The 17,493-nt window shown below is 41.3% G+C and overlaps 1 protein-coding gene across 10 annotated transcripts in view; it reads left to right on the forward strand.

Moving 5' to 3' along the window:
• Window positions 1-17,493, forward strand: part of mef2cb (myocyte enhancer factor 2cb) — a 68,813-nt gene that overhangs the window by 39,167 nt on the left and 12,153 nt on the right. For 5 of the 10 annotated variants that reach the window (XM_017427942.3, XM_017427934.3, XM_017427938.3 and 2 more), the window contains 2 exons: window positions 2,742-2,945; window positions 16,220-16,363. In XM_017427942.3, the coding sequence (XP_017283431.1) occupies window positions 2,742-2,945; window positions 16,220-16,363 (348 nt within the window). Of the gene's footprint in view, window positions 1-2,741; window positions 2,946-16,219; window positions 16,364-16,552; window positions 16,691-17,493 lie in introns of all 10 variants that reach the window. The other 5 variants (XM_037977841.1, XM_017427939.3, XM_017427943.3 and 2 more) reach the window with 2 other exon arrangements.

Below are 17,493 nucleotides of genomic sequence, written 5' to 3' on the forward strand. Positions count from 1 at the left end.
GTTTTGAGTTTGTCTGGAAAAAGCTAGAAGTCTTCGCTAACCTGAATAGTAAGAAGTAAATCGAGTCTCAGGTTAGCAATATCTTCGATTGGTGATATTGAGAAAACTGAAAACTGAACTGAAAATAAAAAATGTATAGGTGAGATGCAGTACAAATTAGCACATCCCACACAAAGTACTAAACAAGCCGTTTGTCATCTATTCAGCATTCACGTATAAGCCAACTGTCTTTTTTAAAAGCCGCGTGTTCTCGTTCAAGCCACCGTGCACTCCACTGCTGCCTGTGCGATTATGGAGGTGCGTTTAAAGTACGTGTGTTGGAGGTAGCAGGTTGAATGTGTCAGGTTGGGATATGGAGGTGTGGTGTGATATTTACTGTATGTAGCTGTTGTTGTTCGGTCAGTTAAGGCTTTCTCATAATCACACTCATTCTCTTCCTGTGGTGCTGTTAAAGTCAGTCTATGTGTGAATTATAATATGTGGGAAAAGCATGTGCGCAGTTCTGCATTTAAAGTGTGAGGCTCAAGACAACTTTGATTGGAGTCTGTTCTTCTTTTTTCCAGTGAAATGAGAAACGCAGGACAAACGTTGTCCAGATGGCTTGTTACACGGATGTGTGTGTAGTTATGTCGATGTCTACATTGTCCACTGATGAGTGGTCTCTTAACCAGCATGTGGCGCTCCCTTTGAAACTATAGGGGCTGTGGGCCTCTTAGATTGTGCCACGTGCCACCTTTTGAAACGCTAATGGCCCCAGAAGAGTAAGGGACTGAGTGAGCGGTTGATAACAGAGCCGAGGCGGCAGCTAGCTGTGTCCTGTGTCTGCCCCTTGCATTAAAACATCAATGGAAGACAACACTCTACATGTCCTGTTCCCGAATCCTCTGTTTTGACCTTATGTTCAACAGTCCTGTTGTCTTTTTGACTTTTTGACTGGCTAATGCACAGTCTCGTAAGGCTGCCAAACCCCCCTTCCTTTAGGGTGCTCATGTTTCACTTGGAGGCGAAGCAAGTCAGAGTGGGTTGAATGTAAAAATTAATCATATTGTCATAAAATGAGTTTTAATCTTCCACTGTAGATTGTGTAAGGCTTGTGTGGTTTTTTTCTTTTTTGTTTATTTTCTTTATCTCACAATTCCCTATGACTGTGTAAATGTCAGCATGGTATTTAGAGCCCAGGGGAGCTATTTCTTCTTATGTTGTCGGTGAATCAGATGAGTATACTCGGGTACATGACCTGACACTGCACATACAAGTTTGTCAAGTGTTCGAACGCTGTCCACATCTCCAGTTTCACCCTGTTGTCTGATACATAGTTGTGGCGACATCGCTCAGCACGATGCTGTCACTCCGAAACTTTTAGAGGTGAAATCAGTTCGTTCGAGATTTTCCCTACTCTTAGTTAAAAGGGAGAGAGACAGAAAGAAAGACAGGATGGAGGCAAGGAAGAGTTTGTTACTCGGTTTTCTCGACGCATCCTGGGATATATGATTTCAGGAAATCCAAAACTATTGATATCTTTCGAAGCAGATCTCCGTTTACAATTGTAAAGAAAAAAGAAAAAAAAAAAACAAAAACAGCAGTGCATTAAAGACAAATGCCAAAAATCCATTCATTACCCAGATCAGCCACAGTGAGCTTTTCTTTAAAGGCTTACGATGAAAAGCTCTTTATGCTCACAGCAATAGTCTCTTTATTGTATTCATTCTGCATTTATTTTGTATTTTCTGGCCACTTAAATGTCAGAATAAAGAATAGGCAAACATGCAGTTAATCAACAAACTAAGATGGTTAGCTACCAGCGGGGCACAGTTCTGGCAGTGTTTCTTCTGTGTAAAAAGCTTTGTCAAGACAGATCTCCAATGTAATAATACTCCGTCGCAGAAGAAAATAAAAAGGAAATTCCACCACCAACATGCAGTGTTGCTCAGATGGAGGAAGGCTGGCTGGCAGTGGCACGTTTTTTTGTTTTTTTTTTGTTTTGTTTTGTTTTTTTTCCACACACGACTAAAGCGCTTGCACAAATGGCTTGGAAAAGAAACCAGGTGCAGCTCACTGGAATGAACTCACTTTCACTGCTCTAGTTTTGATCCAAACAATAGAGGAATAGAGGCTGTTCTATTTTGACAATGTGGGCACTTGTAAGCCTTTGTAGCAAGAGCTACTAATCTTAGGGCTCACAAACACAGATGCACTCACGTATCTTCACAAAGAGACGCAGAGAGACAAACTGGCCATAATACAAAGACAATTTTCTTGCGGTTTAAGTCGTGCATATTATCACTACTAAGGCCCTCATAAACAACTTTAAACACAGTCAATAAATCTATCCATTATTTATATCAAAAAATTGCTGATTGCTGTGAGGGGTGACTTATGGAGTGACTCAATATCTGAACAATTTGATTAAAATACTTATAAATGTGTGCATTTCCTTTCTGCTGAAAAAACAGTGTGGCAGGAAAATTCTCAAATTATATGAAGGGATGCTTAACCTTAGCATATGTTCCACAATGAATCACTGTGATCTTTGATGTACAAGCATTAACTGTTCTTCTTTACCGTTATCTGAGTGAGACAGGGTGTTTTCAGTTCCTTCTTTTTTTTTTCCCTGGTACAGTAAATGGCCTGTTAAAGTCAGGGGGTGTTGAACCCTCAGAGGACTTCACTTGCCTTTACTGATGACAAGAACCATTGTTGCTCGTGTGCTAATTTTGTTTTCCATCTCTTCTCTTGCCCAGGTGACATTTACAAAGCGAAAGTTTGGCCTGATGAAGAAGGCGTACGAGCTGAGCGTGCTGTGTGACTGTGAGATTGCCCTGATCATCTTCAACAGCACTAACAAGCTGTTCCAGTATGCCAGCACAGACATGGACAAGGTCCTCCTTAAATACACTGAGTACAACGAGCCCCACGAGAGCAGAACCAACTCTGATATTGTGGAGGTACGGCGCAAGAAAACACACACAGCAAACACGCACGCGCACGCACGCACACACTCAAAGAACGCACACACCCCGACATGCGAGCTCATGCAAACGTACAAGCAGACAGATGGTTACTGCGCTTGTGACTCATTCAGCAACCCTTACTTCTCTCTTTTAGTCTTCACACCTAACAGAGTGCAAGAAATAATTGCTCCCATAGCTTGTCGGTCTTCCCCAAGGGTTCAGTAGCAATATCAATCATTTTTCGTAAAGGTATTTTAGGACTTGCATCATGTCAAAACATTTAAGAAAATAGTTTATTTAAATTGCCTCCCTTTGTTAATACTTTGCAACATTAAAAAGACTATTATTGATCCCGGCCTTTTAGACTCTCCCCTGTGGTGTATAATCACCACCCTCCTGCCCTTAGTGTCTTGTCACTATTGATGTGCCTCTAAGAGGAGGATGTTGATCTGACACATGTCACTGGAGTGGCTCAAGGCGATGTTAAACAGTGCTGTCAGCCCAGCTATTAGGCAGGTAGATAAAGCAGGAAATGGCGATTACACCCTCATGAAGCCTTAAGCTCTCAACGTGAACCTGTTATGCAACATTCAGTCAGGAGCTCTGTCAGAGCCGGTGGGCCACAGACAAGAATACGAAGTTTATCCATCTCTCCTCCCCTCTTGTTTCAGCCACCACCGTGCCATCGTTTCACTGCACCAGTCTTACAAAGTGATTTTGAGTGAATCACACACTCATATTTCTAAACACATAAAAATGTCACAGACCATTTAGTTGGTATTCCTTAAAGCAATCTTGATAGCAATGCATTACTTGTGCCACTGTACATACACAAATATAGATTACATTACAATAAAACTGTGTTTATTTTATGTGTGCCTGTTGTTTGACATTTAAATGTTTATGTTTCATTAGTCTGAGTCTATTCATTGTTCCACTTTTTCGAGCCAAAACACAAATGTAACGACTGTTAGAGACTATTTTACCCATGCTTCAACAAATCTAGTTTTATGATGTTCACTTTGGTGGTTTTCTGCGTAATTTTGCTGGCATGGAGACGTACGAACAAATTAGTTTTCAGTGTAGCAAAGGAATAATGCCTTCAAATTTACTATATTTAATTATAAACAAATAATATTTCATTCAGCTCCTGACAAGCATGGTTTTTAGTCATAATTACTGGACAATATTTATTTGTTCATTTATTGATCAATTGATCAGTTGCACCACAGGAAACAGTGCAATCACTGAAGTATACAGAAACGAATGTATGCCACTTATCATCTCATCGCAAGACTGGTCCAAGATGGAATCAAATGGGACAAACTTTTTTTTTCATTTTATATGGTTGTTGCTGTGTGCATTGTCCAGTTTGAGTGGAGAACAAAACAGGCTAGCCAGTGCCTATTGCAGATTACACTTTGCACAACAAATCACTTTACGTAGTAATGAAAAATGTCATCTTTCTTAGAAGGATTTTATTTTTGTCATGTTTGAAGGTTAAATCAGTATAAATAAATGTGGTTCATGCTGAAACTGCTGATTTCAGCACTGCATCAAAACCACCACTGTTTCCATTTGGTGAAGTCAGATGTAAAGTGTGTTGATGTTGCTCATACAGGGAGAAAACACACAACCTCAATTGTTTTGTATGACATGCATTATTATTACCAACTGGTTATTCATACAGTGATTTTTTAAATTTATTTTAAAATTACTAATGCTATATGCATTCTATAAAACGCATTAATTAATTTAGGATATACTTTTAAGGCTTGCATGCATTTAAGTACTGGTGCTTTTTGTGCACCAGCCTCTTAAGTCCATGCCTAGCTGATGTATTAATCTGCTTCAGCTGAACCCATGAAGAGAGTTATCACGTGTTTTAGCAAGTGCCTGTGTCGAGATTTCCCTGCTTTGTTGCTCTTTCTTTAACTGTGTCTCCATTAGAGAGATGAGGATGGCTAACGTGTAAACAGCCATGTCAAGGGAAGATTCTAAAGAGCCTAGTGGGGGATAATGCTGTAGAGCACTACCTACAACTTGATCCCCCAGAGGACTTTGTTCTTTTTGAGCAACTCACTGCGGGAGAAATTGATTTGAAGAGGCCTTCAGTCTGAGCTGCGGTGTGCTAAAGGGATTGGCCACATGGCTGACTCTAGCATGTTTATCATAGATGGGAGGAGGGAGCTGGAGGGCATGAAATCTTAGCCTACAAACTGAATGTGCCACTGTTAAGTGACGTCACAGGTGCAGAAACATGGGTGGGTTGTGCAAAACAGACTTCCAGTTGAGTTGACAATGATGAGAAGGGGTTCAAGAACAAAATGAATTTTGGGACTTGGATATCACTGGGGTTCCTCCATTGAAAATCAAATTGATCTTAGACATCTCATATGTATCATTTCTCACATTAAGTTTTTGCAAAGGCTCTTGTCTTCTTTACACTGAGCTACACGCATCATTCTCCCTCTGTTATTGCTGTGCCTGAAGTTGTAGTGGGAGGAGAGGCAGAGGTAGGGGAAGGAGTGTGGGCGGCTGGCATAGAGACCTGCTACATTAGCAATAAAGCTCTATGTAATTAGCATGTCTTTGGTTGATAATTAGCATTGTTGAGAGAGTGGCACTGAGAACGTTGCACTGCCTCTCTAGCAACAGCATGTTTACAAGAGGCTTGGGGGCTGATCTCTCTTCCTCCTTCATTCTTTTCCTGTCTTTTGTGTCCAGTTTTTCATTGACCCAATGTTATCACTGTGTTTGGTTTTATTTCATTATCTTAAATCTGTGCATAGGTCATGGATGTGGGGGATAAAAAAAGTAGAGATAAAAATGAGTGGTAAAAAAAATGGTCTTTTATGACTCACTTGAAAACCATCTCAGACAATGTTTCTGCTGATATACAGAATGTGAAATTAAAACAAACCAAAGTTAAACCTTCTCTTAGCATGGATTGCAAAACGAAAGAGAGATGACTAATAAAAAAATGGAGAGGTCACACAATATAGCAGCGATTTCAAACAAAGTCAGAACACAATTTGCTTTTTAATGCTTGAATTTGATTTTAACCCATGTAGAATAGTAATATCTCAACCTAATGTTTGTCCACCTTTGGCTCTTTAATAAATAATGCAATACACACTGTTGTCAGCTTTTGCTAAAACAAGAGGGGAGGTCCTCTTAATTAATGACAAGTGTTCAAAGAGACATCTAAGCTCATCTGGGTTCTCATAGCCTGATAAAAGTAAACACAGAGGCAGATCCTTTATCACTGGATGTCCATGGAAGGTCTAAGTGTGTCATCCTGGCAGGTCCACAACACACTCCGAGTCTGGCTGAAGATAAAACAGTCAAACATGCAGATAGATTTCCTATACTCACTGTTTGCCAGGCCAGTTTCCTGGACATGTGAACAGCTTTAGAGCTGTGTTGGGAAGAGACTAAAGAATGGATTCATTGCTCTCTCCTCTTTTTTTTTGTCTCATTTTATTCATGCCTAAGAACAATCACTTTCAGTCGTTATTGGTGATTTATTATTCCAGTATGGGGGTTGGTAATTGCAATAGCACATGAAAGAGTCTTTTCTTTTCCCTCCCGATGATTGCAGCTCTAGCCCAAACCTAAGCAGCGTTGGCTGGCTCATGCTGTGATTGAAAGGCCCCAAATCCAACAACACACTTGGGCTTTGCCAAATCCCCGCTCCACAATGTGCTTGTTCTCCCCACTGCTGAAACAAAGAACACAGGTTTGTGAAACAACCAAAGGGTTAGTTATTCTGGTGGTAGGGAGAAACATTCCTTCACTTCCTGAAAAATAACCGAAATGAAGGAAAGCTTCACATCCATTTCGATTTACACATCCAGTTAGAGCTGTTATCCTAATTTTTTCATACAGTGTGTTTGACCTACGTGGTGACAATTGCTTTGAGCCCTGTGGAGCTAACAGCATTGTGATGACCTCAGGCAGAACCACACACCGTCTTGTCTTTGGCTCAGGTATCACATGCAGTGGCACATGGCTCTTGGTACTGAACTTACCTGCCTGCTTGCCTACCTGCCAGAGAAAGACCTCTGACCAATCTCATTTTCAGAAGATTACCCTAATCTGAAAGTTCAGCTCACCTTGTAATCTTAAACAGCAGCAGCACGGACTTGGCTTCCCACCTAACTGCAACTCTTTTTTTCTTTCTCTCCCACCGTCCGCTCTAAGAAGGAACTATTGAGCAAGAGCGGGAGACAGTAGGGACAGAGGGATGGATGAGTGTTAGAAGAGAAGGAGAGGAGGGAGGGAGGGAGGGAGGGAGGGAGGCAGAGAAAGAGGGATGGAGGGAGAAAGGCTGGTAATTATTTCCAAAGGTCATTCTGTTAATGACTACCTGCTTGGCTAATGAGATTCAGCAAAGCTTCCTCACCATGTTTCACCCCGCGTATGTTTCACCCGTGTGCCGAGATGTGTGAGAAGCACAGGTGTGATTTCATCCCAGTGACAGTCCACTGGAGAGGGGGAAGAGTGTGAGGGAGGGGGTGGTGCTGCTGGTGGAGTGTAAATGAAGAAACATAAAGAGAAAATACATAAAGCCAGGTATTTCTGGGCGATAGCACCCATTCAATTGCACAACGTCTGGCAACAGAACATGATTTTCCAAACTAATGTTAATACAAAGACATGCTTGCTCAAAAATGTCTTTTTGAATGCTTATTAATTTTTTTTATTTTCATAAACATCTTGCAAGTCAACAGGACATGTGATCTCCTTTTTCTGAACTGCCAGTGTGCTCGTGTTCCGCCACACTCTTGTGAAAATATTTTCCAGCGTGTATGCTATTCTGTGTGCTTATTTGGTTTCTAAACAGCGTGGAGAACATTAGCCTTGAGGAGTTTTCTGTTGATCGGATCACTGAATGACTTCCTCTCATGGTGCTCGGAGACTGTATAATTACTTGGACTTAAATGTAACTTCTGCTCTATTACTTTTGCACATGTCTCGGCATCCAACAGAAACAAGGAGAGTCACGGCATGTCTTCTGTGCTTCAGTTGTCTGCAGTAATTTTGTCTGGAGTCTTTTCAGAACAGGGCACGTGTGGCATAACACGGGGTGGAGCAGAGGGGTGCGTTTGTCACAGCATTCACAGTGCCTCAGTGTTTACTAGTGATCGACAACATGGCTTGTTTTTCCTGGTGAGCTGAGGATTAAGATGTGAAGCTGCTTTGGCCGACTAAGTAAATTAACCTTGTGACACAGGCTTACTAAGAGTATAGCGGTTCGTTAAAACAAAGGCTCAGATGACAGATTTTATACACGTTATCATACATGGGCCAAAAAAAGAGATTTATATATATATATATATATATATATATATATATATATATATATATATATATATATATATATATATAGAGAGAGAGAGAGAGAGAGAGAGAGAGATAGATGATGTATTCAGTTTGGCAGTGATGCCCTTGTTTTGTCTTGTATTACCAATACAATTTACTTTTTCCCTTCAGTTCCAGTGATTTACAATTACTCTCCCTTTAAGCCTCACTCCCTGCCAGTTTTTGGCAACTTTAGTTCACCTCTAACAAAGATAATAGAAAGAAAGCCTTGGGTTTCAAAAAGAATAAAACAACAAATATGAGGCAGGATTGAAAAGTACTTGTTTCAAGTCAGTAGCATTTTCTTTTACTGATTTACAAGAATATTCAACATTATAAGAATGTCCCAAAGTTAGCCTTAAGCTAAACTGCATCCATACTCCTTTGCCATACATTGAGACCTCATTTAAATGAGCAAAACATGAGCAGTATACAGTTTTGTTTAGAAATCTTTATGATTGAACTTCTGAACTTCATGCTTCAGATACAGAATTATCGTTCTCTCTAAATGTATATATGCATTACTTTCATGAAGCTGACAGTATGTACTTAACTCACAAAAAAGCAGCCCACACCATCCTAAAAACAACCTTTTATTTGATGTATTTTCCGTCTAATAAATGTCCCAAAAAGTGGTGGTGCTCTAAAAATAGAGTGTGGTGAAGCTAAATATAGCCGACTGTTCTTACTGGGAAGGCATAGAAGAATAGGACTGGGATTGCTTTCTTCCTTTCTCTCTTTAATTGCCCCCCTCCTTGTGTTTTAAACTGTGTGGGTTGGGGTTATTTTAGGAGCAGAAGGAGTGAGTAAGCAAAGCGTCAGGGCGTTCATCCAGCCTCCGTCTCCATTTCTCTCTCTCTCTTTCTCTCTCCCTTGTTGAGAATTGACCAAAAAGAGTTGCCCCCGGCGACCACATGCAGAAGACCATTGGTGTGAGACCTAGCTTAAAACACTTGATTCCTTGAATAAAGAAGTCTATTATTTGTCTCTCATGTTGCTCTCCCCCCACATTTCAACAAACAGACTGTTCCCAACTGGTTGTTTTCAAAAGGCTTTTTCATTGCAGAAAAAATACATTTCTGGAATGTTGTAATGCCTTTGTCAGTAAAATTAAGTTTGTTTTAGAATAAATTTATGAAGATAGAGAACGTGTTGTATGTCTGTCTCACCAGCTTTAGACAGTATGAATGCAAGTTTACAAAGTTCCTATTTTACAGACCATATATATTTTCCAACATTATAGGAGAAGTTTAAAAAAAGATGGTTGATAATATATGTGACCTACAGGCTCAGCACTTTTTTCCACATCAGATGCCCGCTGACCAAAAAAGCAGAACCTCAGACAAGAAATTATACCACTTGGATTTCTGTTAGAGGTGTTTTTTAGGGTCAATACCAAAGCGGAAGTCTGAGGTACTCGCACAACAACAAAAGAAGCTTTTAAAAATAGACTGTTTGAAATGTGCCAATATGTGGTCCCTGTGGTGAGGAGCAGTGAAAAAGGCAGGCCACTTCTGAGGCCATGCTGCCAAAAGGCAAAGCTTTCCACTGCACAGCCCAAAACAATTCACGCCAGTCATTAAGATGAAATGATGGCTTGTTCTTTGAAACTATTTGTGGAAAATTTTAGAATAATGAAGATCTATTTTTATAGATGGCATTCCCTGCCCTGCCTAGAGTACCCGCCTTCCCCTTTCCTCCCCTCTTTGGGTGTGGAAACTCAAGGTCACAGTATAGAGGTCAGCCGGCCAGTCATTGTTACTACAGGCCCCCTCCGGCTCCCTTTTCCTGCTATGGTACCACGCGATAAGAGACAGAGAGACAAAAGACGCTAAGTGAAGATTAGTGGTGGTGGGGGCTAAAAAGAAGGAACAGAGGGTGGCTCAGAGGGGACTTTAGGTTTTCACCCAAAGAGATTTGGAGTTATCTGGCTACACTGTTGTTATATATTACTTAGATAAGGTAAAACTTCATAGATGGGATTGTATCATAGCACGGTCACATGTGGAGCAATATCTATGACATAAACAGGTCATATCCTATTATAGTGCATAAAGTCTGCAAAGCTACATGAGTGGGAAAACGCAGCTTAGCCTTGGCCAAGTGATTCTTTATGCTGCATGAGATGCAGATATAGATGTGCTCTCATTTCCCTCATTTGAATAGACCAGTATTTTACAACTGGAGTGTAGATGGGTGAAAGACTTGCTAGGCTAAGGGTGAACACATAAGTGCTTGATTTATGCAGTTTCACTGAGCTGGCATTGTGTGTCATAATGTCTATCTGGCTAATTATACAGTGTAGTGACAAGTCTGAATGACCACTTTGTTCCCAGGGCCGGGATGCTGCTGTAGCAAACAGTGTTGGATTCTGACATGTGCTAAGTGTGTGTCTCTTCCATATGGGAAACACTACACCATCTGGTATTCTGCTGTGTACTGGCTAGCTAAGATTGTGTGTTTGTGAGTGGGCTTTCGTCTGCAGTGGGCTTTTCTGAATAGTGATTTTAGCACAAGCACCATCACAGAGACACAATTTGAGGAAATGTGGGGGAATCTTGTTGCGCATTGTAACCTTGATCTCTGTCTAAATTTGTTTCTCCTTCCTTTTTTTAACACAATTCAATCTAATAGAGCCTTCAACAGTTAGAAACCACACAGTTGCTGTCTTTATTACTAAAGACATCTTTGCTTTGCTCAGGCACAATAGAACCCAGCAAAATAGGGGCTTCAAAGCCACTAAATAACTAAAAAGTCATTGATGCGATAGTGATCTTAACCAGTGGATAAGGGATGCACAGATGAGTGAAAAAACAGGCAGTGGCATACTGTGATTAGGGATCCCATTCCTCGGACTGGTAACCTACAAAATCAGTTATCTCCCCTCAAATCAGTCGCACACATACACACACCATGCAGCCATCATCCATGGGCATGCCCCTCGACATGGTCCTGGCATGTTCAAACTACGCTTCATGAAACTGTGGCCCTCTTGCCTTTGGTCTGCCATCTGCTTCCAATAAACTAAGCCAGCCTGATTCCTCTGATGTTCCCTCCACTTTGAAAAACACAAGAAAAGAAAGACAGAGAGTGTGAGCGAGAGAGAGACAAAAATGAGAGCAAGCACGAATGAGCCAGACGGTCCCAAAAAGAAACTGAAATAAGAGGAACAAGAGTACATTGCAAACATATTATTACCTCTTCCATGCTTCTGGTAAGGCCACCCTGATTGTGCTTAGAGTGCACTGTTGTTAGAAGGTTTTAATCCACAACTTTTCCACTTTGTGATTACTTCCATCTTATTTGTAATGGGAAGGGACAATGTTTCTCTTCCTTGCCTCACCCCTACAAACATTAGACCACATTGCACCTTACGTGCACTCTCTGACAAAATAAAGTTTGTCAGTTAGTTAAATAAAGCATGCTCCTTGTGGTTTTCCAAACTTTTTTCACCTTTTCCACTCAATATAATCATGATGTAAATCTCAGGTTTGTAATATAACTCAGCAGAAATGTACTGTACATATATCCTTTGGGGTTTTGTACCAAAATATTCCCCCAGCTCGAAAGCATTAGAGTAAAAAAAGGAAAGAAACTTGTTTTTCTTCTTTACATTTTTAGATCTTATACCTGTATGAACGAGTCTGAAGGAAAATACAATTGATAGATCAAGCATACAGTATACAAAACCTTACAAGGTGTGAAGGACAATTTAAATTATTCGATGTCTTTGTAAAATATTTCTGACAAAGAAAATAAGTGGTTTTTTTGCAACTTTTAACAAAACAAAACCTTCCCTTATAAATGAGTTGATTGCAGTTCTGTTTTATTAAAGTCTAATTTAACAGGGCAACTAGCATTTTAACCATAAATGTTATTCAGCTATATAGTTTATGGGTAGGTTGTTAATTTTTTTTTTTCTTTTTTTTCCACCCACTGGTAAAACATGCTGATAATCCATAAACTGGTACACTGATTTAAAAAAATAATAATTTTCCTGTTTTTTTTTTTTGTTTTTTATGATAGTTTGTAAATGAAAGATCACATTATGTAGCGGCATATAAAAAGGCCTACTATAAATGGGCTGTTTTCGTAGAGTGTTTTTGCACTGACGCTGTCAGTCAATGGGTTGGGGACATTGAGAAACATTCACTGGCCTGGCTGTCACCAATAGCCATAAACACAATATTGAATGTGTCATACCCTTCAGCCACTGCCAAGATAACTGCAGAGGGGAATGGTCAGCTCTGAAGCTCTTTCCAAACACAACCCATCAACTAGCCGGAGTCTATCAGAAATAAAGATGTATCCATCAAGCCAACAGGGTTTTGACTCAGATTCTGTTGAGATATCGTGGTAGTGCAAAAAATGTGGCGAGCTGCGAGACCAAGACAGACTGAGGAGCAGACTGAGACAGAAAGATGGGGGCAGGAAGACAGATAGAGGGATAGAGAGGGTGAGCAGGATGGCAGACTGCCGAGCAGACGGATCCTGGTATGGCAGGAGTTCTCGGCAGGCGTCATCTGTCCCTAGCAGGCCCCCTTGAGCCGCCAAGAATTCACACCCAAATACCCTCCGCTGTTTTTCTCAAGAGCTGCTTTAGGATGTCACCCACAACCCAAAGTATGAAATAAATATATAATGTGAATACTATTAAAACTCCAAGCATATGACAATGCAAACAACGCTGCTTCTGACTACTTCGGTATAGCTTTCACTCAGTTTTCTCAATGACATTTGGTATTTCCTCTTAGACCGGAACGGTCTAGGCCAGCTTGGCTGAAGGTGCAAAGCGGCAGGGTACCATTGAGACAAGTGTCTCAAGTATGTAGGACACCTTGTCTATGCTGTGCCTGCTTCACACGGGCCCTGTGAGTAGAGTCATGAGGGAGCATCATGAAGAAGGAGTTTAATTAGGAGCAAGCCTCCAAAGGGGCCACAGAGAAAAACACAGAGCCAAGCAAGAAGACAGCCCTTCTTTCCTTCATATCATACTTATTTCAATCAATTTCTCTCTCACATTTACTGAACTTCTTCCTCTAGCATTAAAGATGCTTGTAGATTAAAAAAAATAAAATAAAATTCTCATTCATTTGTCAGACACTTTTTTTACTTCATGCTGCATCTAAGTTTGGTCTTTTTCTACAATGTAGTTTTTTAACATTACAATGCAATGTAAAAATATTAATGGTAAAAGAAATAGTGGTAAAAATAAAAATTTGACACCAAAGAAAAACTAAAAAATGACCTGTTTTATGAAAGTGGGACTTAGTTATTTGGAAAATGTAAAGACATTGACATATGCAATAAATTGCTATCAAACATTTTTGTATAAAATCTTAGGCACAAGTAAACTTCTCCAAAGGGCATTTGTTTGGTTTTCAATCTATAGATGTATTCATCTCAAAGCTATGACTTATAAGAGAAGGGTAAAAAGTAGAGGATGACAGAGCAAGGGCAGGAAGGTGGTGAGGTAGATAGCACAAGACAGAGGTCCATTTATGGCCATTTAGGCACACCAACAGATCTCATTGGTTGTTGGGGTTGAGTGTCAGTGTCTGGCAACAGGTGTGATGTCACTGAACAGGTGGACATAACTTGGATAAGTGGCATAGCATCCTTGAACCCTACCCTAAATATGTTGAGCCCTGCTGGAAAGCTAAGCCTGGGCCACATGCCTCGTAGTCATATAACACTTGCACCATGGCCGCCTGCTAACCCATCAAATGCCCTGTGCAACTATTGCCCAACCCCCTGCCAGACAAACAACTCAGTTGCCCCATATGGGTGTCACCTTTTGCTTGGCCCTTGTTCCTCATCTCCCAGCATTTGGTACGCCGCTGTTCTTCCTAGAATGGAAGTGGATCCCTCCCGCACTCTGGGCTGGTGGCAGTAGGTGGAAATCTGAGTTAGTAGGAAGAAAAGTTGTTTTCACTTGTGTGCATTCTCATGTGAACCAAGAAAGGCCAGCGGTTCATCTCTTGTCAGTTTGATATGATGTGTTGCCAAGGCCGGGATGAAGCTACTCAAAAGAAAAAGCAAACTTTTACATCTTGCGCCTTTGCCAAAAAAGACAGCATTCTAAACCTCTGCAACCCCTTTGTTCTCTTCACTCATCCTCCTCTGATAGAGCAAGAGTGCCTGATTCACTGTAGGTCTGTTAGGAGCTAGATCTCCTGCATCGCCTTGGTTGATTTGTTCGGTGTGATTTCCTGAAAACTGTCAAAAGATGTGAGAGGCACTTTCAAATTCAGAATTCCAGATTTCCACTCTTGGGGCCAAGTGAGGATTCAGAGAAAGAAACGGAGAGCCAGCAAATGTTGACACACTTACAGTAGCTGCCTCGCCACGAGACGCCTTAGGAATCAAACAGTTATCACACACACACACTCTCTCTCTCACACACACACAAAAGAGGCCCTCTAAGTTTACTAAAACCACACTCAAAACAGGCCTTTGTTGTGCTGACATAAGAGATAACTGGATTGTTATTTGTTTTCTAAGCGGGCAGATCGCTCCTGTCATTTCTGCAGCTGCTTGTGATGGAGCAGCTTGCACTTGTATCTCCTCTGTGAGTGAGAGCTGACAGAGACAAACAAATGAGAGGAAGAAGTTCACTGAGATTAACTTATCTTAGCATCTACCTCCCTCTTTTCTCCTGCTCGGTCGCTCTTTCTTTTTTCTTGACTCTAACACCCACTCTCGCGCGCCCACACATGCACACGCAAACACAGACTCACTCCCCTCCCACATACAGACACACGCACTCACACACACACACACACAGACACACACTTGATCAGCATCAAATACAGGGTGTGCTAAAGTAAATTTAATTACGTCTGTCTGATATGGAGCTTCAGATGAAAGAAGGAGAGCGCAGTGTGAAGCGACGACTGCACAGACAGGAGCAGGCCCGTGATATTCCTCCTGTAGACTAATCTCCCTTTATTAAAGCCAGGAGGAGAGAGGGAAGGAGGGTGGGGGTATGTGGTGCTGGTGGTGGTGGGGGGGGAGTAGGAGGAGGGGGTGTCTTTGATGAGATCTGTAACTGTCAGCTACTGTACTTTTCTCCTCTCCCACTCTGTCTTTGTCTCTCACTTTGCGAGGCAAATGAACACAGCACCTATCGTCGTGCGCACGTGCTCGCCCAGGCGCCCGTGCCTTCACGCGCAGCAGTGCTCCCTGAAAGTTATCCCTGTTGTTAGGATTGTCAACAATTTAGTTTATAAAAAGGGACAGATGCAGCTGTTCCTCTTTCCCGTTAAAGCTCTCTTTGTCTGTGTTTCTCCTCCGGTTGGAGGGAGTGGTGAGGGAGTGGAGAGTGTTGGTTTCTGCTGGGGTTTTTTTTTACCCACTCCAACAGGGGCAGGTGGCCATCAGGTGGCCAAAAGAGAAACTGCCTTATTTAAGAGCACATATACCACAGCCACACACATTTTCAGTTTACAACATTTTTTGCAAGTTTACATTATGTATCTGTATATATATGTTTATACAAATGTTCACCTATGTATATACACTTATTTTGTCTTGTTGGATGTTAATAAATCTTATTTGTCATCCTAAATGTTAAGTTGCATGCTTCCTCCTTGACTAAACAGCAAGTTTAGCCTTGTGCCACCCCATATTATTAGGTAAAAAGAAAACTTTCAAAAGTGGTCCATCAAAAAGGGTTGGATTATGAACAAATCTTAGGAAGACAAAGTAGGCTTTTAGTTTGTTGTTGTTGTTGTTTTTAATGTAAATTTGGTTGCAGATATTCTAACTGAATCTCACTTTTACCCAGGAAAATTCTAAAACACATCTTCACACTCCAGTATCATTTTCCCTCCCAAGAGTTTCACCTGGATTACTGTTCAATCCCCCTCAACTATGTTTTGAAACTGCTTTGTTTTCAGACGTTGAGAAAGAAGGGCCTAAACGGCTGTGACAGCCCAGACCCAGACGCAGACGACTCGGTTGGCCACAGCCCCGAGTCTGAGGAGAAGTACAGGAAAATAAACGAGGACATTGATCTGATGATCAGCAGACAGAGACTGTGTGTAAGTACTTTTCATTGAACCCAGAGCCTTTATCTCACCTTTCTTTCCTCTCTTTCTCCTCTGTCCCCCCTCCTCCCCCTTCATGTGTCCTGTCACTTCATCCTTGTCATCTGCTCCTACCACCCATCTTTCCTTCCCCTCGTGTTTGTGTTTCCCCACCCCGTTCTCTGTGGTTGTGGGACCTGGCAGGCATTGAACAAGAAGGAGAACAAGGGCGGCGAGAGCCCGGAGCTCGAGTCTGCTCTCATCCTCACTCCACGCACTGAGGAGAAATACAAACAGATTAATGAAGAGTTTGATCATATGATAAAAACTCATAAGATACCTGTAAGTACTGGGTGAACGCTGCACCGCCTCCTCAGCAGGCTAACCCAGCTAACCACAATTGTTTGCCACTAGACTAATTGCACAAAGCGAGAGTGAGAGTAACCTCAGAGTGAGATTACAGTGTTTACTTGCAGAAAACTTAAAGAAATTACAGTTCTTCAATTCTGCTTGCTTACATTTGAGGACCAGTCCTCTAATCTGACAGAAACGCAACCCCAAATCAGCAGGCATTTTTCCTATATTAATTACAGACTTTCTCTAAAGACAAATTTTAACCTTACACAGTTACCACCTTGAACCCATGCTACCCATAATACCTTTCCTTGCTCTCAGGAGAGGTGTGGTCTGCATGTGTTTGTCCTTTTCCCGCGTAAAACACAGTGCTCTGTCACCTGCAACATTGAGGACAGGCAATGTGGCAATGAAATGGCAGCAGACATTCACAACATTTCAAAAATCTCTTCACTTCACTAAAATTTTTGCAAACAAAACTTTTCAGTAGCCTATGTCTCTTAGTGGACACATATGTCAAGACATGTCTGCTGCAGGACTTATATTGTCAGTTCTGCAAAATAAGCTGACAAAACCCACAAAACTGAGACCTATTTCTGTTAAAACTGAGCCTGTTTCTCATTCTGAAAGCCGCATATTGGAATGGTTAGTACTCTAGCGTTACAGAGAAAGACATAATTCCACAGTATAAAAGTAAGAAGAGAACAGTAGTGTATAACCCACGTGGAGCAGAAGGCTATGTGGTTAGAAATAAGGCAGGGGCTGGTGAGTAGAGTTGGGGTGGCTTTGGG

This window comes from Kryptolebias marmoratus, linkage group LG1 (assembly GCF_001649575.2).
Source record: "Kryptolebias marmoratus isolate JLee-2015 linkage group LG1, ASM164957v2, whole genome shotgun sequence".
In the NCBI taxonomy this organism is placed as follows: Eukaryota; Metazoa; Chordata; class Actinopteri; order Cyprinodontiformes; family Rivulidae; genus Kryptolebias; species Kryptolebias marmoratus.